General features: G+C 47.8%; 1 protein-coding gene across 2 annotated transcripts in view; it reads left to right on the plus strand.

Moving 5' to 3' along the window:
* The window catches only part of Svp (COUP transcription factor 2), an 88,113-nt gene extending 63,788 nt beyond the window's left edge, over nt 1-24,325 (plus strand). For both annotated transcript variants that reach the window (XM_076779441.1, XM_076780267.1), the window contains one exon: nt 22,195-24,325. In XM_076779441.1, the coding sequence (XP_076635556.1) occupies nt 22,195-22,469 (275 nt within the window). In that variant the 3' untranslated portion in view covers nt 22,470-24,325. The remainder of the gene's footprint in view (nt 1-22,194) is intronic.
* Nucleotides 24,326-24,531: the final 206 nt, after the last annotated feature.

Consider the following 24,531-nt stretch of genomic DNA (forward strand, 5'->3'; position numbering starts at 1 on the left):
AGGGATAGCGATCGAAAGGAGTTAAACCGTGGTTCGTTTCTTTTTTTTATCTCGTTTATCGAAGGTCATATAAATATTGCATAAATTCGCGACGAGTGTGTATTAATTGGCCGTACGGAGCTATACGGTAAACGCTATTTAACCCGACGTTTCGACCGCCGGGACCTCTCCCGGGGTGTAATTCTACTTGAACGATGGTGCATCGTAAAATAATTGGGGCCGCGATTAGTTTACGATACTCTCTAATTTATCATTTTTTTTTTTACGAAATAAGGAATTGTTCCAGGACTTTACTGCTTGCAAAACGTTTTCTTCGAATACTTTGGGGTTCAATACGGGTATCGACAATACGATTGTGCGCACCATTAAATATGCAAATTACTCGGATCGAGAAAAAGAGAGAAAGGTAATAAATATAAACGATCGTAAACGCCCTGTGACACGAGGACAGATGTCGAACCAGACTGGAAAGCCATTCGATAATATTGAAAAGCATACTTGATTCTTACGTAGCACGCAGCCGGGCAATTGTGCGCCATTCGACGTGCCTTACGAGTCGCGGATATTTTCTCACCGTGATTTAACGACTTTCGAGTCCGGAGTCGAAGAAACCCGCTCGGTGGGAAATGTACGAATCGAACACGCGTTCGTACACCATCGGATTCGTGCTTTCGTTATATTCGTTGCCAAACTACACGAAATTTTCAAGTAGCAACCTGTCTGTACAAATTTCCACGCATACCTTGCACGCCCAATTATCTTTATACGACGTTCGAAGAATAAATCGATCTTTGCGCGTAACGTACAACGAATCTAACGTAGGTTTTACGTTGGAAAGTAAACGTATATTAGTCAGGCTTTTGACACGAGCCGACACACGGGGCTTCTATACGAACTACAGAATTTACTTCGCCAGGCAACCGTTGCTTCTATTAAAATCAGGTCTTTGAGAATGGTAGTTTCGAGTCTAGCACGACGACGGGGTCTTCGAATACTGATATACGCCTTTGGTGTAATAACCATTTCCAATACAAGAACCTTTGCAGACGATACGGCTGTAATGGCAGCAAATGAATACCTTCCAGTTTCATGGGAACACCTTCGAGAAGACCTAGACCAAGAGAAACCGAGGTTGTCCAAATGGCAAACAAAGGCTAACGATAATAAATTGCACGCGTCGATTTTGCAATAAAGAAAACTGCTTTCCCCGCTGGATCTAAACAATGAACCTGTATCGAGATCTAGAACTTCATTCTAATATTATAAGATATTTATCGCGTTGCTAGCGTCCCTGACTTCGGTCTCCCCTGTCTAATTCGCGTTTCTGGCTCGAGTAGAAGCAAGTTATTCCAGTTTTTCGCTGAAAAGATCGACTGGTTCGCAGCTACGTTCCGTGGATAGAATCAGCGTTGGAGCAAAAAACACTCGCGCCCCTTTGCATTTCGTCAGTCCTCTTGTTCCCTGGCGTACGGTCGCGTTCGTTGACGCGAAACTCGAAGGGAAACGTTTCGAAAGTACTCGGGGAAAGAGTTATCGACAGGATCGTCGAACATCGGAGCTTTTCCCGTTCGATAAAAGCGTCGACCAGCCGGGAATCGCTTTAATTCCTAGAAGCTGGGCTCTCCCCTTTCGATTCACCGCGGTTCGAAAAAAAGCCGCATCTTTCTCCGCGTTCCGCTCTTACTCGTAACTCTTCCCTAGCACTGCCCCCGAAATAATGGCCGACTCGTCGTTTGCCGCGTTGTCCTACGCTCGGGAACGATTCGCGGTAGTTAAGTTATTAAATTTATCTCCTCGAGCCAGACTAAAAATCGCGGTGATTTATTATTTTTTGCTGCTTAACGACGCGACCAACGGAATATGGCCCGGAGTAAGTCTCCCCTGTTTCTCTTCTTCTGGCTCTGACCGACTGCGCCGCGTCGTCGTCGCGTCTTCCTAGCTTTTTTCCCCAGCCACGCGCCCGACCATCGGGGCTAACTCGTTGCGATAAATTTTCGCGATCGCGGTGGTTCCCTCTCGCCTGGATCCTTCGACGCGTGAACGATCATCGCCAACTGTCGGCCAGTCGCCCACATCGCGACGTCTCCTTGTGAATTAATCTCGAAGGATCCCGTTTCCGTTTTGGCGTGGCACACGGTGCCCTGCGAACGAGGATAACGCGTCGAAGGAGCAGGAAGCGTCTCGAGACGTGCACGCGCTCTCGCACTCTCCTATCGAGCCGGTCGTAATTACGCGGCAATTTTTTCAAAGGCTCGCGCGCTCGATGTATGCATCTCGTTTTTCTTTCTACCCGTTCCATCCACCCGACTGCGTTTATCTCCGTTTCTATGCCTCCTCCCTGCTCCTCCCCTCCTTCTTTAACTATTATTAGCGGTAATGCATGCCATTAGCGTCAAGGTTCGTGCGCGAGAACGAGGAGTCTCTCGATATACTCGAGGGAATCCGTGGTTTTATAAGCTCTGACCGTGCTCGGCCTGCCTGGCTGGCCTGCCGGTCCGACTGGCTGACTCTGTTCGCCCGGCCCGGGCCGAGCCGAGTTCGTTCGTTCGTTCGTTCGCCGGCTCGTCCTCCCGCGAGAACCTACTTCGTCGACCTCTGCTGCTAAGAGGAAGGAGAAGACCAGGCGTCCGCTTCTCTCCGAGCATCCTCGATCCTCTTTCGCTCGGCTTCTCTCTGCTCTTCTTCGACGCTTTGCTTCTCTTTCCTCCTGTTCGAGAGGCGAGTGTACGCTAAGCGAACCGTGTCGCGCAACTACCACGGATGATCCTGACCGAGGCATCCGCGTCGGTCATCCCGTACCCTCGCTCGAGCCTCTCAGAGGGACAATTGCCTCCTTTTTCTGCCCGGAGAAAATTACTTTCGAGACGGTGTTTCGAATTCGTTTCGAGAAAAACTAATACACGCGTGTTTGGACTTTAAGTACGGACATAAAACCGGTGTCTATTTACGTTATCGGTCTCATGCCGAAATGTTACCGAAACTCGGAGGCCAACAGTAGTCTGGGATGACCCCAAAACAATCGATACACGGCCGGGGGGCCCAACTCGCGGATAAGCCTCTAATAATCCTCTGCATATACATGCCGCTTAAACTGTAACTTCGAAATCTCTCGAATTGACGAGAAGCGTTAGACTGTAAACTGTGCCTCGTTTGTTATCCCGTAACGGAAAATAGGTTTCCCACGGAAACGGAAGAGACTCTTGACATAGTAATTGGGTTCCAAAAAGAAACAATGGGCGCTCAAAGGGACCAAGTTCGAACGATTTCGATGGTTGGATTTTTCCGTATACCCTTTGTGCGTGGCCGTGGCTGGTCTAGCGCATTTCGGGAATAAAAGATTTCCGTGTAATCGGGGTTTCGAGTAAACGGGCTCTCGATAATCGATACCACGCCGCGTCGCGTCGTATCGACTCGTCTTGTCTCGCGGAGATAGCGTTGGCCGAACGAAACGTGTACGCCGAGCGATAATCGAGATTACTTTCGAAGCTCGTCGAGCGGGAAAAGACACGAGATGGAGAGAGAGAGAATGCTGAAAGGAAGGTGCGCTACCCATGGCCAATACCGTTACCGTGTAGAGCCGTAGAAGATCCCCGCGTCGATGACCCTCCGCGTTGCTTAACGGCGATTAGAGAAGAACGCTCCAACGATTTCCTTCGCGGCAATATTCGCATCGTCGGGTGGAGTAATTTCGCTTCCCGCCTCTCTGACGATAAATTTACCAAACGTGGAAAAACTGTGCTTATTTTCTCTTGACACTGAGTAAACCGAAGATGCCTAGTAAACCATCGCTCTGAACCCTGAACCCTGAACCCTTCGATTACAAACCGGGGCTTTTTTTTTAACGAGGACGTGCATACCGTGTCTGTAAACATTTTTTCCTAGAGTGATCGTTCCTGGGCAGCCCAGGATAATTGTGACGCGTTATGTTCGTAGGTCGTCTAATCTTACGAGAGACGCTACCGAGCGGCTTATTATGATTTAGATTTAAAGCGTTGTTAACGGAAGAACTAACGAGGCGTATTTAGAAGGCTCGAAGGCATTTAAACTCGACAGAATGTCGGATAATAAAAGTTAGGACCATAGAGAGGCAGCATTCTTTACGTGTTGGAAATGTGCCGCGAAGGTAGAAGGATTCCTAGAGTTCATGGGGTGGGGGTATTTAATTATGACCTTCTTTCGACAGAAGCAAACGATATGACATTTAGAATTGTTGAACATTAGCATATCAGTCTTACTCCACGCGCGGAGGCTAATTAACTCTTTCCGTGTAACGATGTCACGTACTAACGAGTTTAACCTATCGAAGATTTTTAGATCCCTGGCGTATAGTAAAAATTTTCAACCTCGGAAAAGTTGAATAAAAGCAAACCTTGCGGTGGATCTAGCGATGGGACTAACATCTCCCATACTTGATCTCCCTAAATATCTAAACGTTTTAATCGTTATTCGCGAATAAGATTTGTCCAATATTTTATTTCGATACCCTTTGATATTTATTTCCAAGTACTTTGTCAATACGTAATCGTATCGGGTCCATTACTAGGTATACCTGATAGCATGGACACCGGTTTGGAGCGATGGTCGCTATATTTTACAGAAGATAACCTGTTATAGAGATAACAACCACGCAATGATGCTACTATTACAGCGTTGAACATGTAACTTATTAATAAGAAGAGTATGATCAATGGTATCAAAAGTCTCATGGAATATGAGGCCAGTCGGGCTATTTAACCCGAAGAACACGGTTACAAACCCCTCTAATCTATCCAGCAAACTATCCAAAAACCAGTTATGCTCCCGAAATCGATTCGTGATTCTATACTATCAATAGTAGAGGTACATAAAGCGATATTAGTTTCCTGCCGGATCTGGTAGTCGGACACATCGATAAGGCTTATCTAGCAGATTCTGTCTCGACGGGACGCTATTAATCGCTTGAACGTGCATTAATGTATCATGAGGGATTAATAACATTAATCTGCTCAAACTAATTACGCGCTATGAAATTATCGAATAGTTATGAACTATTCAAGAAACGGTTATTAGAGGCCACGGCACGAGACGGACTTCTGTTCGCTTCTAAATGAATTTAGGTGTCTCTAAAAGGGAAGCGATTCGAGTTTCTTCGATACAATACTGTCTCTCTTCTTGCGATCGAACGGAGACTGCCAAAGTGTTGATCGAACGTGATCGTTGGGCCAAAAAGTGAACAACCGGGACCACGCGAGATTTCGTGACGCGTAGACGGCGAGAAGATCAAAGCGTATCGGCGATTGCCGCGCTGGATACACGAATCAAGGACGTTGTTAGAGCCGGCGAGCCGCGAATTATCTTGGCGAGTGTTCGCGCGAACGTGCGCGTAACGCAATTATTGTAATTAGTCGACGGTCGTGTTCGTAGCCACGAGAGAGAGATAGCCGTTCGCCGTGGCGGCGGTCGCGATATCCGCGCGCGGCTATTACGTTTCCTCCGAATAGCATGATTGCGAGCGGCTGTTACGACTACCGCAAGAACGTCGCGGTTTCCACGGGGCGGCTAGTTAGCGCGAATGACCGTGCACCTTTTCGTCGATCCCGGACCGAGCCGATCCACCGCTCGGCCGCCATCTGCTTCGCGTCACCTGTGATCGCGTCTACCTTCCCGCTAATCGACGCGATAACGCTTCGACGATCGCCGGAGATTAGCGTTGCTTCTTGCTTATCGTCGACAAAAGGACACCGCGTAATTTTCTTTGTAAGCACACCACTTTTCGAAAACGCGAAGGCGACCAAAAAGTTTCAATCGGACGGAATGACCCGGAGGCGTCGATGGACGACTGGCTCGGCGAAGACGAATGAAAATCCGTCGAAAGCTCTCGGATTCGGCATTATTTATTTCTTTGGCGGTCGTTATTATCCCGGCCCGTAAAACCACGGAACGAGCAAAGTGGCGAGGGAGCAGAGGGTATATCGGAGCACGGGGCGACATCCCTTATGCCGCTAGGTTGCGACCCCTGCTGCTGCGGCTGCTGTCGCTTCCTGGGGGAGCCGCGACCCCTCGTACTTGGAAAATAATTCTATTAGGTTATATCGCGGTCTGCGTGAATGACGCGCGCACGCTTCGCTCAAGGGCGGTCAGGGTGTCTGCGGTTTGTTACGAGTAACCAGGCCCGTTCCATTCTCTCCGCGGAACGAATCCGCCTCGGGCGGCGCGCTTCCTCTTAGATTGCCAGTGAATTTTATTAAGCCCCTAATTACGTCCAATCTATCGCGTTACCAGGCGTTCGAGGAAACTTGCGAGCCCGGTTACTCCCTCTCTCTCCAAAGATTTCTTATCACGGAGAAAAGTATAAACGAAAGAAGCCTAGGACCATCGATCTTTCGAAACAATTTATCGTACGCGATTCCAACGCTTCGATCCTGATGGCCGTTGACGAGAAACTTCAACCTGGGTCTGTAAAGGATATATTTAACCCTCGCCCGGTGGCTCTGGGCCTTCTTGAACTCGATTAGCGGATCTGATTGGTTGTAGCATAATCTCCTCCCTACAGGGTCAGGAAAGTGGGTCTACGCGGAGGAGATTATGCTAGAGCCAATCTACTAGCCAACTTCTCGTCTCTGCTTTCTCTTAGCAATACTAAGAGAAAGCCTCGGAGATTGAAAACATTATACGCTTGGACAAAACCATCTTCTTCCGAATCGTCTATTGTTGGACTTCCCGAAGATTGGAACGACTTTTTTGGTTCGCAGTGTTGGACGCAGAACCGCGGTTGTTCTTTGGGGTCTGCCACGTCAAGCTGACGCGTTACGTTAATGCACCGCGGAAATTTTTCCTCCGGCGTCTCGGCGGCCACCCCTCGACCATCCCCCTGTGTCTCTTCTTACGCGTTTCGGATGTCCTTGGTAGTAGGAGGCGCGTATGGTGGGTGCTCGGCAGTATATCTCGTGCACGTATAAATCAGCAATGGGCGGAACCGACATGGAGAGACACCGTAGAGGTTGGAAGGAAACCCGTCTCTCGAAGCAACGCCTCGTTAAATTTATTGCGGGGCAAAGGCAAAGAGATTCTCCTACCTTTGCTCCTTTCTCTGTCGAAAGCAACGTTTGACCTACGGTAATCGTGCTCTTTTCCTTCCGTCTTCTATTTGCCTGTATCAAAATCCTGCTATTGGGACAGTCGTCCAATTACCCACCCCGCGAGTCGAATGCTAAACGATCAAACGGGGAAAACGATTCGCCTTCCGTTCCACTCTTTCCATGCGGAGTACGCGGGACGAGACCATCCTCGGTTTATCGCTCTGCTCCGACTGCATCGAATTGCACGCGATATAGTTTATCGTAACTGGAGTTTCTCTAACAGCTTCGACAAGACCGTCGATTTCGTCATCGCTACGCTATCGTCTCCGGAAGCGTATTATCGCGAAGGATTCGCGTTTCTATCGTGCCACTCGAATCGAACCGTCATCCGTGATTATGCGTTTGTCGGCCGCGTCTTCCCCGTCCCCGATCGTCAGCCAACGCGCCATCGAGAATCCTAGATCACAGTGCATTTACAAGCTCTTAATAAACCAGAAGATGTTACGTGACGTGATTTCTAGTAATAGTCTAGGCGCTATAAAAATATAGAAAACAGAAAATCGCGTTAGAGCCGGCGGTATCGAAAATAATTTGATTCCGTTATTACGGCTTTCAGCGATAATGGAGAGCAGAAGTTATTGCGGGGGATTCGCGTTACCAACGTTGTTCGTGTTCGCCGGAAGACAGCACGGCTGACATTCGCGAGTTTCCGGCGAAGGTTCGGTTTTTACAACCCCACAGCGACGTAGCGAGATGAACGAGCATCCGGTTTATGCGCGCGAGGAAAAGTTCGAGTCGACGCGTTTCGCTCGGTGTTTGGTCCGCGAAGATCGCGCGATCCTACGCGCGTTTCAAAGGAAAAAGGAAAAGTTTGAGGAGCGGCACGCCGAGGCTCGTAAATTTCGTAACGCTCGGCGACGTTTAATCCGCGGTGTAATTAAAATTATGTGACGAGGCGAGCGTTTCGGTGTACCGGGTAGACGCGAGCATCGATCTAAAGTAGAAACGCGGAAAACTCGCCAAGGAAAAACGGACAAAGTCGAGAGACTAGGAACGAATCGTTACGTTAATTCGAGCACGATCGAGCATCTTACACGGTGCTCCCGCGGTGGGTTACGGTAGGTTACGATTCACCGCTCTCGCATACTATACAGCGTACAGAATCGTGCAACATCTTGCCGGGATGGAACTGGTTTTCTAGTCATTACTCGTGACTACCCGTCGCGTTTCGGTGCGAGCCGCGGATCGTGTACACGCTCTCGTACACACGAGCCACGAATTATGCCCGCGACGAATACACACGAGATTCTATTAATATTTTTACTTATTCATTTATTTATATAAACCCGTTATTAACGAGTGTAAAGCTACAGGTACCTAACATTGTACATAAAACAGAACTCGCGTGAGTCGAACCACCCTTTATCGCACGAAGAATGCCATTTCATATTCCGGGGGGAAGTAATTACTTTTTATTTACGCGTATGCTCGCGAATTAACCTGATCGTTTCTGGCTTATACCTTTGCACGCTTGTTGAACGTCGATACTAATGTCTGCGTAATGCTTGTATTAACCGTCCGACTTTACATAGACCCTTTAAAAAGGAAACGAAAACAGATAATACCTGGTATAACTTGCATCGAGGATCGGGGGAAACTTGAGAGAGTATCGTCGCGGTTACGCCACTGTGCGGACGCAAAGTTTTGGAAATTCCGAAGGAATGAAAAGAAGATGAAAGGGGCAAGAGCGAGGCGACGTGAAACGAGAAGAGCCCAGAAGGAAATGAGGGTAGCGCGAGAGAGGAACGAGCGAAAGAACGCGGCGCTGGAAGAGGAAGGGAGCGAGGAAGAGGTCGCGCGGGAACGAGAATGGTTGTAGAGCGCGCTGGAGGCGAGGCCTGACATTTGGTTACTGACATTTTCACCCCGGGGTTGACGGCGGGCAACCCTTTGGCGTTACCCGCGCTCAATCACTCCATTGTCTCGAGCGGCGCTCGTTTTATGCTCGCGTCAACGCTTCATTATGGGGCCCCGGGTCCGGTCGACTTGGCTTCTATAGCCCACGTGCTCGGCACATTGTCTATCCCAAGAATATATTACGCGCCCACGCGATCGCGCGCGCACCGTCTCGCACGCCGCTTCGTCTATCGTTTCGCTCTACGAAATCCTGCCCCGGAGAACCCGTCGAGACGCCGCGGGACGCCCGCCACCCGTCCTCCAGACGATTATCGCCAGCTTTACCACCCCCTCGATCGAATTTCCTACGATCGTTTACTTTTAATGCCAACCGAAAATACAGCTACACGTTTGTAGTGTACGATAATGTCGCTAAACGTTCCTTTCGTAAACAGTCTCATCGACGAGATGCTCGTGTGTACGTTGTGCCATTTTTTCTTATTATTATAACGACTTTATTACGTAAATTATATGTCATATCGGAGTAATTACTGAATTACGTAACGGCGAGCTGCGGCCGAAGGCTGCTCTTACGTTTAATCTCAGAGATATTGCACAAACAGAATGTAAAACAAGACGAAACTAAGCTGGACGTTAGAAGCAGAGAAAGTTAGTCCAAGCGTCGAAGGATAAAGGATCTCGCGGTGCGTTTAACCGCGAAGAGCAGGTCGACGCATACGAGAACGAATCATGGATTTTAATTTTACGATGATACGTAGGAAGGGACGACGAAGTTGAAGATGCACCGCTAACCCTTCTCTTACGCGTCTTCCACGCATATTATTTAATGTTCCTTCCTTTCTACACGGTGGATCCTCATCGATTTCTTTGTATCGGATCGGGGATCGTTGTTTCTTAGTTGTAATAAACAGCGACTGTCGAACGAACGAGAACACGAAATGACCAGAGATCCACGGACTCGTATTGCTAATCGAGCCACGCCCGGAACTCGTATCTCCTGGTTGTTGGGCGAAATCGTGTTTATCGCCTCGCGCAGCAGACGGCAATTTTAAAGGCTCCCTCGTCTCTTCCGGTAGTTGTCAAAGCGGGAACGCAGCGAAAACGTAATCGTCTCGCGAAGATACTTTGCCGCGACAAAGGGTTGGCCACCCTCACCCTCGTGAAAGGACGGGCTCGCGAGAAAATAACGCGAAGCGAAACGTCGTCCCGGAATATTTTATAGCCAGGAAGGATATCTTTTTCTCGCGGCGCGGTCCAGAAATTGCTTTCCCCGCGAGCGTAATGCCATTTTTGGCTCGACGCTGCGCGACGCGACGGATCGTCGTCGCGAACGAGAACGTTTCGGGCTCGAGCGGTTCTTTGACGCGCCACAGAACGGGTTAAGTGGGTTTTGTCCGCTCGGCATCGACACTCTGAACGACGTTTCGAGGTTGCTCTTGTAGTTCCCTTTCTCCCTTTATCTGTGTTTCGCGTGATTCGCGGACGCGAATCTATTTAACCTCGCCGTTTCACCGACGTTGCGAACTCCGTCTTACGTTTAAGGGCGTACTCTGGTCGAGGTATTATATTAGCAAAACTCGACTCAAAAGAATAAATGGGAAAAATGATATGCAACGGTGGGATTTGAAGCACCTCGAAAAATTCATGAAAAAAATCTCAAGACTCGAGCCAGCAGATACATTCGATGGCGATTCGTGGGTTCGGATTTGTTAAAAAGAAGTAGGATTCGAGGGGAATCGGTTGCGGGGGCGTTCGTAAACGCGTACACACGTGCAGGGTTCGGCGCGGCAATTAATTACGGCGCAAAGTCGCGCGCTCGTATTCAATTAATTACCGCGGGTGCCGCGCGATCGGCGTCCGCATAATTGACATTGTTGCCGCATTGTTTACAGTAGCCAGTGAATTTATCAATAGATTGCCGGTAGGAGGACGTTGCTCGCGGCATTGGACCCTCGGTTTCACGCATACGCGGGTTCTCCTCGAGCCCGCCAAATGGCCGCGTGTTCTCTCATAGTTTCGCGACGGACTCGCGCGTCCGAAAGAATTCGATCGGGGAGATTTTTCCAACGATAATGCAAATAGTACGTGGCCTTTTGCCTCGCATTGGAACGCCGATGGTACAATTAATTGGCCGTTTCAGCAATTACGGTAACAGACAATGCGTTTCAACGTTCCGACCAGGGGGATGCTGTCTTTCCAGAACAATAATTCCGCGCTGCAACAAAGGGATATCCGTGGAATGTTTTATTTAAAAAAATAATCGCGGTTGCGTCACGTCTAAAATCACTGGTCCTACAGAAACTTTTGCAATGCGTTAACAAGATTGGATCTCCCGATTATAGGGTCGAGAAAAGAAAATTCCACGTTCGATGAGTTTGCATTCGCATTGAAATTTCACCACCATTAGATTGCAGTTAACGTCGCTACCTTGAGAAATAATAAAAGATAGGTGATTTTCCTTCCGTTTGCCAAAGTATCCATTTCGGAGTTGCGCCGAGATAGGTTCGTAATTGTGGTCGTTATGTGACGCGGGTTATTCAGACTCGAGTGCAGCATATCGTAAGAATTTATGTTGTACGGATTCCAGCATATTAATGTACTTGACGTAAGGGGGAGACCAAACGACCGGCGCATATTTTAAGCGAGCTAACACCAGCGAGAAATATAGCGTTCTCGTAGCCGCGAGATTTTTTCGAATTCATTGAAAATCTTCGCACGGAGCCCCGGAGCTTTCGATGCGTTATTGCGAGCGTAATTGCAACGGTCAGCCAAAGATATACAGAGTGCCCCGCGATTAATAGCGCCACGCAGAAGGAGCAAATTGCAAGTAGTTTAGAATTCCGTGACATATTATAATTAAATTCTGTTCGAGCATAATTGCAACATACTTGATCCCATCTCTGACAATACGCGAATTCCGAATACCGTCTTCCATCGTCGGTTCCCCCTGATTTTCGTCGTTTCCGTCGTCCTAACCACGTTTTCCGTTTCGACTTCCGTTATGCGCGCACCGGGCTCGCGTTTCCCCGTCATCGAGACGTCGCGACGCACCGACGATGTCCCTCGCATTCGAAAAGCGTGCAGCGATTTCGGTGAAAAGCGTCGTTAGCGGTTTAACGAGAGCAACGGGAACGAAATCCCGCTTATCCGTTATAAAGAGCCCGAGAAACGCGGAACTCGAAACTCGGCCGCGCACTAGCTTTTTCGCATTAGCGCTCTTTCGTTCCGCGTTTAAGCGAGAAAACGTACAGCCGGGTAATCCTCGACGCTAGAATATCCCGCAAACATCGAGGATTACCGGGCATTCGCTCTTCTTCCGCGGTTTCGTCGCCGGCCTCGACGCTGATGGGATTCGTCCTCGCGCGACGAACGAAATTAGAGGAGCCCGATGAAAGGTCGAGTCTAGGGGTGGTTTCGCGCGATTAAGGGCACGAAATCTCGAAGGTTGCGCCGCGAACTACGTGCCACACGACGGTGGAAAGGTTAAAGAGCACGCAAGAAGGTCGACGAGAAAAGTTCGCGCGTCGTATCCTTCCCGTAAGGTTTAGACAAGGGATTAAAATTAAATATTGTTAACTTGAATTCCCACGAATTCGGAATTTGCGCATAAAGTCCCTCCGTTCGCGGTGCGAACGATCCTCGAGAGCGTAATTTATACTTCAATATACGGCTATATCGCATTAATTTGTGGCGGAGATAGTGTATTCGAGTCATCGCACGGTACATTACGGAGCGTCGGGCGAATTTACGACTCGCTACCCGAAACAACGCTCAACAGGATTCTCACGTACGGACGTGTTGCATGCGATGCTCGGCACATGATTCACGGCAATCCGTCGTCGGTCGGTTTTTGCCGCTAAAAACAAAGGTGCTCGCGGCTCTCGGTTCGCTTCTGGACGCGTTTAACGCGTTCGACCGACAAAAAAATCTGAGAAAACGTCGAGGACGTTCCTGGACGCGAAAAACGAATAAGTCTGTCCCACGTAGGCTTCCGAGCGAGCAGAGTTCACGTATTACGGTTCGCGTTACACCCGTTTGTCCCGCGATCATGGTTCTTTTTCGCTTTTGTCTAACCCGTCCTAACACTGCCACCTATCTGCCCATCTATCCGACCAGTCTCTCCCCTCCTGTGTCTCGATCGCTCCCGTGTTCGCAGGTAGATCGAGGCAGGTACTACGAAGGTCAAGTTTTTTTCCCCCGGTAGCGCCCCTCCTCTTCCTGTTCCTCTTCCTGTTCCCGTCTCTCTCTATTCCCGCGAAATGGAAGAATAGACGGCGGCTCGACCCGTTTCGGGCCGTCTCTTTTCTTCCCCGAGAATCCGGTGGGTCTTTCTCTGGTTCCGTGGGTTTCTCGGTCTCGGTTCCGCGCGTAACACCATGGACCGGTTTCGAGAGCAGCCGCGGGGGCTAAATGTCAACAACGGCATAACGGCCCGGTTAGAGGATTACCCCCGGCCTTCGCCCATCGAGGGTAACGCCAGACAAAAGGTCGTGAACTTTCCGCGTGTCATAATCCGTCTGAGAGGGTTCGCGGCTTCTCTTCCTATAGTTCTCTCCTGACACCGTCGCGTATCCACGTGTGCGACGGATCACACCGCCATTGGGACTCGCGTCTCTTCCAGAACCGCCGCCATTCCGCTCCGTAGACCGATTTCTGTCCAGGGCTTGATAAATATTCTACGGTCCATCCAATCTCCGAAACTCCTGATGCTTCGTCCTTAAATTTCGCCCTACTTTACAAGCTGCTTTTCTCCCCAAAGTCCTTGAAAAGCTCTATGCCCCGCGAAGATCGATTAGTTATACGAATGCTGTGCCAGTTTTTCGATCTGGGTTTCATAACTATCGCGGCGCTGCAACGGTTCTACGTAAATGTTATTGCACGCGGCTGATAATGTCCTCTGTGATTGCGAGTCGCGCATGCATTACTACGCTGAATTTCTCAAAAGCGTTTAACACGATTGATCGCAACCTGTTAATTGCTAAATTACACAACTTTAGCCTTTCACCGACTGCCGTAACTTTTCTCAACGCACTCAGCAGGTTGCGTTTAATTCTGCTAAACCCTCTCTTTCTGACACAGTAGGTCAACTGTTCGCGGCGTGCCTCATCCGTTCATGGCTCTCTTTTATTTAATGTTAGATCCACGAAACTAGATTTGCAATAACGTGCATAAATCCACTGTTAAATAATACACAGGGTGTTCGGCCACCCCTGAGAAAAATTTTAATAGGAGATTCTAGAGGCCAAAATAAAACGAAAATCAAGTGTATCAATTTGTTGATGGAGGCTTCGTTAAAAACTTATTAACAATTAAATTCAAAAATTTCAAATCGTTCTGGAAAAATTATTTTCGGTTGCGGGGGTCAATTACAATCATTTTTGGTCATTAGACATACCCTCGAAATCCTATCCACTTTCGAGAAAAAAATTCGAGAAGGTCTAAAATTTTTTGACGAAAAAAAAAAATTTTAAATCTTTCTGAAAAAAATATATTCAGTTGCGGGGGTCAATTACAATCATTTTTGGTCATTAGACATGCCCTCGAAATCCTATCCACTTTCGAGAAAAAAATTCGAGAAGGTCTAAAATTTTTCGACGAAAAAAAAAAATTTTAAATCTTTCTGAAAAAAATATATTCAGTTGCGGGGGTCAATTACAATCATTTTTGGTCATTAGACATACCCCCGAAATCCTATCCACTTTCGAGAAAAAAATTCGAGAAGGTCTAAAATTTTTCGACGAAAAAAAAAAATTTTTAATCTTTCTGAAAAAAATATATTCAGTTGCGGGGGTCAATTACAATCATTTTTGGTCATTAGACATACCCTCGAAATCCTATCCACTTTCGAGAAAAAAATTCGAGAAGGTCTAAAATTTTTCGACGAAAAAAAAAAATTTTAAATCTTTCTGAAAAAAATATATTCAGTTGCGGGGGTCAATTACAATCATTTTTGGTCATTAGATATACCCTCGAAATCCTATCCACTTTCGAGAAAAAAATTCGAGAAGGTCTAAAATTTTTTGACGAAAAAAAAAAATTTTAAATCTTTCTGAAAAAAATATATTCAGTTGCGGGGGTCAATTACAATCATTTTTGGTCATTAGACATACCCCCGAAATCCTATCCACTTTCGAGAAAAAAATTCAGTACGGGCGGAACTTTAAACGTTAATAACTTTTTAACGAAGCCTCCATCAACAAATTAGTGTTCTTGATTTTCGTCTTATTTTGACCTCTAGAATCTCCCATTAAAATTTTTCCCAGGGTTGGCCGAACACCCTGTATATACGTAAGTAGGCTGTCCGGCGTGTTAATATTATCCGAAGCGTCAACTCGTCGTTCCTTGGAGCATCCGGCCAGACTCGAAGGATAATCGATTCATGACCGAATTAAAGCATCCGGCGGTCGTTGATCGATCGCGCTGTCGTGCGTTTTCTTCGTCGTCCGACTGTTTAATTGCCGGACTCCGATCGAACGAGGAGTCCCCGGGATGCGGCGTTCCTCGGTGAAAGCACTCCGGTGACGGTAATTATAAGTTTGATGTACGCGATGGCGCCTCGAACTTCCTTCTGGACGGCGCTCAAGATAACGACCGCAGACGACGGCGGACAGCTTCGCGAAAACGTCGAGACTCGTTCCGCGGCGAACAACCCGCGCCCCAGGAGCCGTCCACGATCCGCTATAGCGTCGCGTAAACGAAACTCTGCTCGTTCGATTCGTAATTCGGCTGGATATCGCTTCGAAATTGGCTTCCCGCTTGTCCCGGCGGTCAAATACGTTTATCTTTTACAAATTTTATCACCGTGCATCGCGTTGATTTCTTTCCTAATTACTGGTCCCGAAACGAACGCAATCTCGCTTGAAATTCAAAGTTAAAATGCTATTAGTCTCGAATTTCGGACAATATCCAGGTCATCGACGTGCAGGAGGGGCGGTATTCTCGTTGAAGAGGCGCAAGGTACTCGTGTATCCCTCCGAAGACAGGGGCGAGGTGAGAATATGTAGAGAACAGGGAACGGAGCAGGCGGTTTCTCGCGGGCATAATGGGTGCTCTGTACACAGAGACGGGGGCGCGAGCAACGATTATCATAACAAGGCTCGTATTTGGAGACGAGACGCCTCGTCCCTATCGCTGGTACGCATCGGGCCACAACGCGACACGCATTTAATCGACATACGTGCCCCGTAGCTGCTACCTATAGCTACACCTATAAGCGGACCGTTTAGGACCTATATTGTCATGTTAACGACGACAATGCCAATCCCATTAGGGCACTCGGGTTAGGCGTCGAACCTTAGGGCCCAACAACCGTGCCTTTCGCTGCGAACCAGACGGGTCTGTACCCCTCGAGCAGCTCTTTCTTCTCTTCCACTCCTCGGCGTCTCGTCGATTTTATTTATTTATTTCACGCCTGGTCACCTCGACGTTTCGGTTACTTTTACGCAACCAAAAATTATCATATGAATATTTTGTCGGATACTTGTAAGAACTTGCGATGGAACCATTGCACTCGCGGCTGCTCGGGTTTAACGCTTTCTACTAGATCCGAAAGTACTCTGACAGCATTTCGTCCGAAGACCGATACGACTGTAAAGCAAAACAACGCGAGTCCAATTTTCGTTTGGCTTAATTTGCAGTTAGAAACCGTTCCAGGTTTGCCAGTAATTGCGAAACCCACTACACCATAATTTTACACTTCGAAGCCTCATTTGCGAGCTCACATCTAACGGTGAAATATGACCTATCGGCAAACGAGGGAATTATAGATATACATTACTAACACGTTAACTGCCGCCTATGAGTTATTTCGTAGCTGATGATCTGTTGTCCACGAGTTATCTCGTGGCTGGTGCATGAACGAAGAGTTACGTCAGCAATCGTTTCGTCCAACGATAGTGTGCCAGCCAATCGGTTCGATAAATCATTATATTATTGATAGGAAGTACGTTTAACGGAGGATAACAACCTTAAAAGAAAGTTTCCATTTTTCGACCGAAAGCAACTTGAAATAATCACACGCGATATTATGCCCTACCGCATACTAATCGCAAACGAGCTACTGCATATGTACCTGTGTTTCACATGCATGCAGATTATTAATCATCCTCTAAGGATCCTCGATTTCACTAACCGCAACGATTACGCGTGACCCGAATCAGTCGATGACAGGTGTACTATTTAAATGCATCCCCAGGATTCCCATCATTCAAATAATGCAAATATACAAAGCTCGTCTAAATAATAATATTCGAAAAGCAATATTCGGAGCAGTTAGCACGGAATTGCTTTGCGTTAGATAAATCACGTTTCATTATTTCACGTGTCGCTTCCGTTATGTGTTTCTAGCGCCTTTCTCTTCTAATTGGTACCCCATCGTTCATTAGTTTTGTTTTTAGTTCCTTTCCTCTTATATTTTCTAACAGCACCTGTAACCTGATTTTGTAATTCGGTCAATCTGAACCCGCTGTCATTGATTTGCTTTCTAATTAACTCATTAGTCAACTCCTGTTCCAATCTGGATGAGCCATTACGAACGAAGAACACGCGTATCCAGCGATAATATCTAATACGTAAAACATCGACAGAGGCTCTCTCCTGTTTCTACATTTTTTCATTCTAGAGTCAAACGTTTGGTCAGAGTTGCGAGACAACGAGCCCCTGAACCAACAGCCAGCATTTGCACGGCTCGTGCACGATGGTACTTTCATATTTCACCGCGAACGATATCGGAATCGTTCATCGAAAATATCGTCGTGGTTTGCACGTTCCTCTACCTCGACGATGAAAACTTGGTTGAATATTTAGACAACTTTGTTCCGAGACACGATCGATACCCGGGTTCTTTCTTCGTTCGTATAACCGAGCGTTCCATATTACGTTCGGCTTACGTCCTCTCGCGATAATCCCCCGGGTTTACGAATCGATGAAACGATTCTCCTCGCGAGCAAGAAACGTCTTAAGAACCGTACGCTCGAGAAGATTCATGAAAATTTTTGCGACTTGTAGATTTCACGACCCTACCGTCAAAATTATGCCCCGTCATTTCCAGATTTTCAACGTTAAGTCAACGAATTACTACATCGTGTTGACAACAGGTCAAAAAACTTTCTATTTGAGGTAACCCCGACGAGCAGCAGATTATCTTTCGTAGTTTTAATTTTATTTCGATTCTGTCGATCGGAGAACCCGTTGGTTGGCGTGCAGCGTGCGTTTTCGCGTTTCTCGCGGCTGGTAAAAATATTCGAAACGTCATCGGAACCCATTAACCAGCGTGATCCGTATCGCGGGGCAGAATTACGCGTAGACTCGTTCACCCGGTCTTGGTGTCTGGCTCGTCCCTTTTTCTCCTTTTCCCCGGTTCGCCTTCTATCTTTCCGCTTTTCGACTACTTTTTCTCTTTGGTTTGTTCCCGGCGTGGCTCGATCCGCTCGCTTATCCGCTCGTCCATCTAGGCATTCTCGCGACCGCGCCGGTGTGATATCGCCGGGACCCGGCTTTCCGTTTTCCATCTTTCCATCTTGCCGTCTCCTTTGCGACCGCGACGCGTTTCACTGTATGCGCGTACAAATAAGGCATCCAGAGACAAATGACGCGGAGAGGGATCGGCACAGCTCGACACAAAGCATCCCCCGAACACCCTTTCGGAGTCGGAGGTGACGTCACTGACAATGGAAGGTCGAGCTGTGATTAAAGATCGAGAGACTCCGTAAAAACTCCTTCAAAAGTGTAGGAACGAAGAGGGGGCAGGAGGACAGGCGGACCTACCGGCGTGAAATATTGCCTCCGCGGCACCCGACAGCTATATGACGTTTCCGAAGGGCATGAAAGAATCCCTGCCACTGTCTTTCTCTTCTCTCGCCTCTTCTTTCCTCTCGCTCTACTCTCTCTATCCCTTCATTTGCTCCCTGCCACCCCCTTTCCTTACCGGACCTTCTTCTTCTACTCGTTTCTGTCTACGCGATAACTTTTACCACCCTAAACAATTTCCTCTCCCACCTCGAGCAATTTCGATGGCGCCTGTCTGAATCTCTGTACAGAAACGCCTGTCTTCGGGCACACTTTTTAGCATATCGTTAATTTACAAGTTAATAATTGGACGATCAACAATGGACGATGCTCGCCGCGAAGTGAAATTAACCTGGCAAATTATGCAGGACTCGGGGCGAGACATAGACGGTTGAAAAATTCCGTCGGTCGGAAAACGGGTGACGGATCGGGGCGAGACGGCGAAAAACGCCCGACGGAAGAAGCGCTCGACGAGGAGGCGAAGTTCATTAGGATCGTCCGTGCGCGAGATCGCGGCGGATAACGGCTCTTCGGAGCGGGATACGCGAGCCACGCAAACTATAATTTACCGTACTTAATTCGCATCTCGTAACGACCGACTCGCATTAACGACCTCTATCCCCCGAGTTGCCGAGGAAACGAGGGACGATTCGAAGAACTTTCCTTCGAATCGCGATTCTTCCAACCGAAGTGAACGCGTGCACCAAACTCCAAGACAGGTGATATAAATACGATCGCGACATTTCGTACGTTCCTTGGAAGCAATTTTCTCGATTGCTACGATTTCCATGCAATAATTTCACTAGTCTTCGCGCTCTCGCGATAGGTTCCCCGTAGGTTGCGACAACTTTCAACGAAACGTCCACCGTCGTTCGATGACACGTCTATAAATAACTTGAGAGAAATGTGCGCAGCGCGTTCGCTCGCGGGTTAATTGTCGGAACGACCAAGAGAGGTGGGGGGTCCCGGGGGAACAAGGCAGAAGGAGAAAGAGTCTTTGGAGTTTAAAATCGGTTAATTCACGGTGACGTTGGTCAACGAGGCGCCAGGGCATTTAGCCGGTTAACGCGCACGGAACGGGGTAGGAGAAATCGTGATCGAGTGGCGAAGAGGAAAGGGGTCGAGGAGCAGAGACGCCACTCAACGGCATTATTCGAATTGATGCGGTGAATTGGCGCTGACGACATCGGAGAGCCAATCCGACGGTTTGTTTATTGGTCGCGCGTTGGCGGATTCCTTGCGGTTTGCTTTAATTGAACCCTCCTCGATCGTAAATGAAACTAATACGTACGTATCTGGTTCTGGGCACGATCGAACCGACCGATGAGAATCGTCGACGTCGAAACTCGTCGAGAATCGAACGCGACGGTTTAAAAAATCGAAAAATTAACTTTGAATTAGCATAACGACTCCATCGATCGTACGGCCGCCGATGACAAAGTTTATCGAGGCGGATCTATCGTGCCAGAGATCGGACAATGCACGGAGTCGCATTGGATGTCGCGCGTGCGGTTGGCCTACGTCGCGATAGGAGCTATCGTCGAATTCCTTTGCGGTCGCCACGTGCGCGTAATGGCCCATTACGCGTACGTATGGAAATAATGCGATTTGCATTCCCAAAGAGACCTCTACGTCTATGTGGGGGGGTTTCGAGAGGAAGCTCCGTCGATCGGGTACGAACAATCGCCGAGGGAACGCTCGCTGGCTTCCAACAACCAACGGAGAACGGACGTTTCACAGATAACGCAACAAAACCGAACAATCTACCGTAGCTTCGCATTTAGTAACTGATTTTTCAAGGAATCGAGACACGATCGTATTTACGAGCACCGTCTAAAAACTATAATCTATTTTACGAGCAACCTGGCGCGTTAAGAACCGTAAAGCGATCGTTCTCCGAGGTGTTTTCCCTTTCTCGCTAACGAGCAGCTCGATATATCATCGATAGATCGCTCGAGAGGTAATGAGAAAAGCGCGAGGAACTTCCGAGATCGCGGAGTCGATCGGTTCTGGTAGCCAAGTTCGATCGGTCGGGGTATTTTCCACTGGCCGAGGCGACAGTTCGAGCGTGTCGATGCCGAGAAAGAAAGGGTGGCGACGAATATTCCGCAGCGGGGGTTGCAAAACAATGGTGACGGATAAAGCGAAGGCAGAAGGTTTCGCGCGGCAGGGACACCCCGCATAATTAGTCCGACATTTGCAGCGTCTCTCTAGTTGGCACGCATTCCAACGGCTCCAGGAGTCAGAGTCGAGTCGAGTCGAGTCTCATTCCACTGCGTGTCTGCTCGCCCGAGGGCGATTTTTGCGGCAACCCCGTCCGCCCCTTAAAATGCTCCTGCCGACGACTCTTTCCGCGAGCCTTGATTACGATCCTTCGAACCGTGACATTTGTAACGTAGATTCGACTTCCCCCCGTCGATCGACCTTGTCGACCACGATCTCGTTATCGCTGCGATCGGTCCAAAAATTACATATATCTTATTCGAGTACTCCATCGAAACGATTCTTTTTAATTAGAAAGATCTACCCTGCGACTAAGGTTGTTTGCGAAGCAGCAGATTCCATTGCTAGGGTCGCTATGGCCATGTTTAGTTCTACGTATAATTGGCCTGGGGGAAAGGGCGGATCTCATTAATCTAGCCAGCGAATTCATGGGAATACTCCTGAGCAATTCAAAGCAGACGATCTTGTTGTTCTAAAACTACACTTGGACGTTCAAGCATTATACGAATATTATTACTATCGCGCGATAATGTATCTTTAAAAAATATTCAACTATCATTATAAAGTGAATCATTAATTCCTGAAGGTCCAGATTGATTAGATCCAAGATCGTTAAATCTCGTATAAGCTATGACAGACGGAAATAATACTAACTGCAGTTACATCTAACTAGCCTAACAGTGACGCAAACTTTGATGGATGGGAGCAGAAGAAATTTCTTCGATATGTTTTCTGCAAGATGGATGATCTTATTACAATCATTGATCACGATTACGATCGTGTTTACAGATCCATCGATTTAATTTTATTAAAAAAAAAAAGCACGGAATTACTGGCGTGACCTGTCTATTTTCAATGCACAATACTAAACAGCTTCTCAAGCTGCCCACCAATCCTTGAATTAATTAATCTGTATACTCAACCGTAACATCATTATCGCACAATTTATGGCAACTCTAACTATATTAATCGTATGTGAGAAAATGTAAATTCTTACTGCGACGTATTAATCTCCTTTAAACGAGGCTTAATGCGTAGCTAGTAATTTCTGCTGTTTCACGAATCACTTCACACACTCCTTAACTGAATATTTACTACGCCCATCGTATACTTCCTGCACGTTCTATCTTAACTTGCTTCATCGTATATCAATTCGCCCTTTTATTCGAGCAGCTGAACTAACGAGGTTCTTTTGGCGTTTCCTTTGCAGATGCTTGCGGATTGTCGGACGTGGCGCACATCGAGTCCCTTCAGGAGAAGTCTCAGTGCGCCCTGGAAGAATACTGCAGGACTCAGTACCCGAATCAGCCGACGAGGTTCGGCAAGCTGCTCCTCCGGCTGCCATCTTTAAGAACGGTGTCCTCGCAAGTGATCGAGCAGCTGTTCTTCGTTAGACTGGTCGGGAAAACGCCGATCGAGACGTTGATCAGGGACATGCTGTTGAGCGGTAGCAGCTTCAACTGGCCGTACATGTCCACGATGTGACATTCTGTCTGGCGACAGCTAGCTTCCGCGTAATACTGTCGCTTCCCGTCTCGTCCCGTGGTCCAACCAAGTTTCGATCGTCGAGCAAAACGCTCGATTCGAGCCACGCGCAGTCGAGTCCCGCTCGGTAACGCTCGCACGATCCGCGCGAAGGACTCTTTTGCCCGTCCCTCGACCGGAACCAACGATTCCTTCGCCCTTCGACGGGATACCGCGAAAACGTCGTTGACGACGCGTTAGAAAATCGACCGTGAACCGATGTCTTCACATTTCCCCCGCGCTGGATCGCGAGCGATCGCCCAGGACTCGCGACGCGCGCGACTAAGGGAACAAACGAACTAGGCGATCGAGAAGAACGAACTAATCGGAAAGAACGATACTCGAACGGAGCTACTAAACACCCCTTTCGATAGTTGTTTTAAGCAATTGCTCGGACTGCCGATCATTTCCTCTTAAGGGAGTATTCTAACGCGAGATTAAATTTACAAATTAAAAACGAAAGAACGATCGACTTTTTCGAAGAACACCCCCTTAACGCTCTATCGTACAACATGCCCGATACTTTTTCCTTGTTATTTAGTTCTCTTTCTGAAATGCATGCAGCAGAGGGTTGACGTCAATTACTATGCGGTTTCATTCGAAACGCGAGCGAGCTTAAATTTTTCTTGTGTCGTTGCGACGCGTGGGAATCGACTGGACGAACGAAACTTGGATGCCAGAGAACTTTCGGGCCGAACGAAACGGGGACGCGTCGTTCGATATTAGAAACTCCGAGAGCCACGGATTATTCCTTTTCGTCGAGGCTATCTTTCGAGCACGATCGACGCGCAACGGAAAATTGTTATTCGATTCTCGACGGGGCGGAGTGGATTCGAACGCGATCATCAACGACGCGAAGCGTCTCTCGCGAGGGCCACGGTGAAACGTGGAGGAGACGCCGAGCGTCTCGAGGGAACATGCCAGAGCAGAAAAGAATGGGGGATGAACCAAAGACGCGATGAAGACGTTGCTTGACCGAACAATCGAGGCCGCCTGACTTTTCAAACCGCGCTCAACCCTTTGCACTTTTCAACAGGAATCTTCCGAATTGTTCCTCGGCGCAAAACCTTCAAAATTTTTAATTGCGCTAGAGTTGTCTTGAATGACAAAGTCGAGTATGCACAGATCGCGATCACGAACATAGAAGCGGGCAAATTTGTTGCCATATATCGAAACGTCGAAGCGCAAAGGGTTGAATTCCCGAACGAACGAACCGAACAGACGGAAAACGAAGTTCGGATCGGGTAACTCGGTTTCGTCGCGCTTTTATTTCACACATTTGCGAGATTCGCTCGAATGGTCGATGACAGAAACGAGAAAAAATGGAAACGAGGAGTCAACGCGAAGGGAAGAGAGAGAACGAGATACCGAAGTACTCGGCGCGAAGAAATCATAAATTAGCATTTGTAATCAACGGCGGGGGATCTGGTAGATCTTCCATCGGTATCTCCCATCGATCTTCGCGTCGAGTAATTGCCGTTAGTCGAGTCATGCCGAAACTCTTAGTCATTCGTTTTGACGTTTCGTTCTCCGCCGTACGTGCCCGCGTTCCTAAGAATTTCTTTTCTCCTCTATTTCTCTCCCGCCTCAAAGGACAGAGACGAGCAAATTTTTGTTCGGGATCAAACTTCGAACGAGGAGTCGAAGGTAAACATTACTCGTTGAAATAAACGTAAAATTTTAAGTACAGAACGAATAAAATTATGCTCGTCTCTGGTTCGAATCGAGCAGCGCCTTCTCCGTGAATCTGTGCCCGACGAAACGTTGCTACCGATTGCTATCATTATTATTATCATTCTTGTTATAAACGTAAAATTCGAAGGACGTGCACGTTGTACCACAGTAATCGAATAAAGGCGCGAAAGAGTTCCGCAAACGCGTCATTCTCGGCCGCAAGAATTTTATTTATTGTTCTTCGAGGAAAAGGAAATCGTATGGTATGCGTACAGATAAGAAACGTAAAGATTAAGTTAATTTTGCGCGTTGGTTTTTTGCCTGTTATTTATTAAAGGATTGTATTTTT

Source organism: Colletes latitarsis, chromosome 1, assembly GCF_051014445.1.
Source record: "Colletes latitarsis isolate SP2378_abdomen chromosome 1, iyColLati1, whole genome shotgun sequence".
NCBI lineage: Eukaryota > Metazoa > Arthropoda > Insecta > Hymenoptera > Colletidae > Colletes > Colletes latitarsis.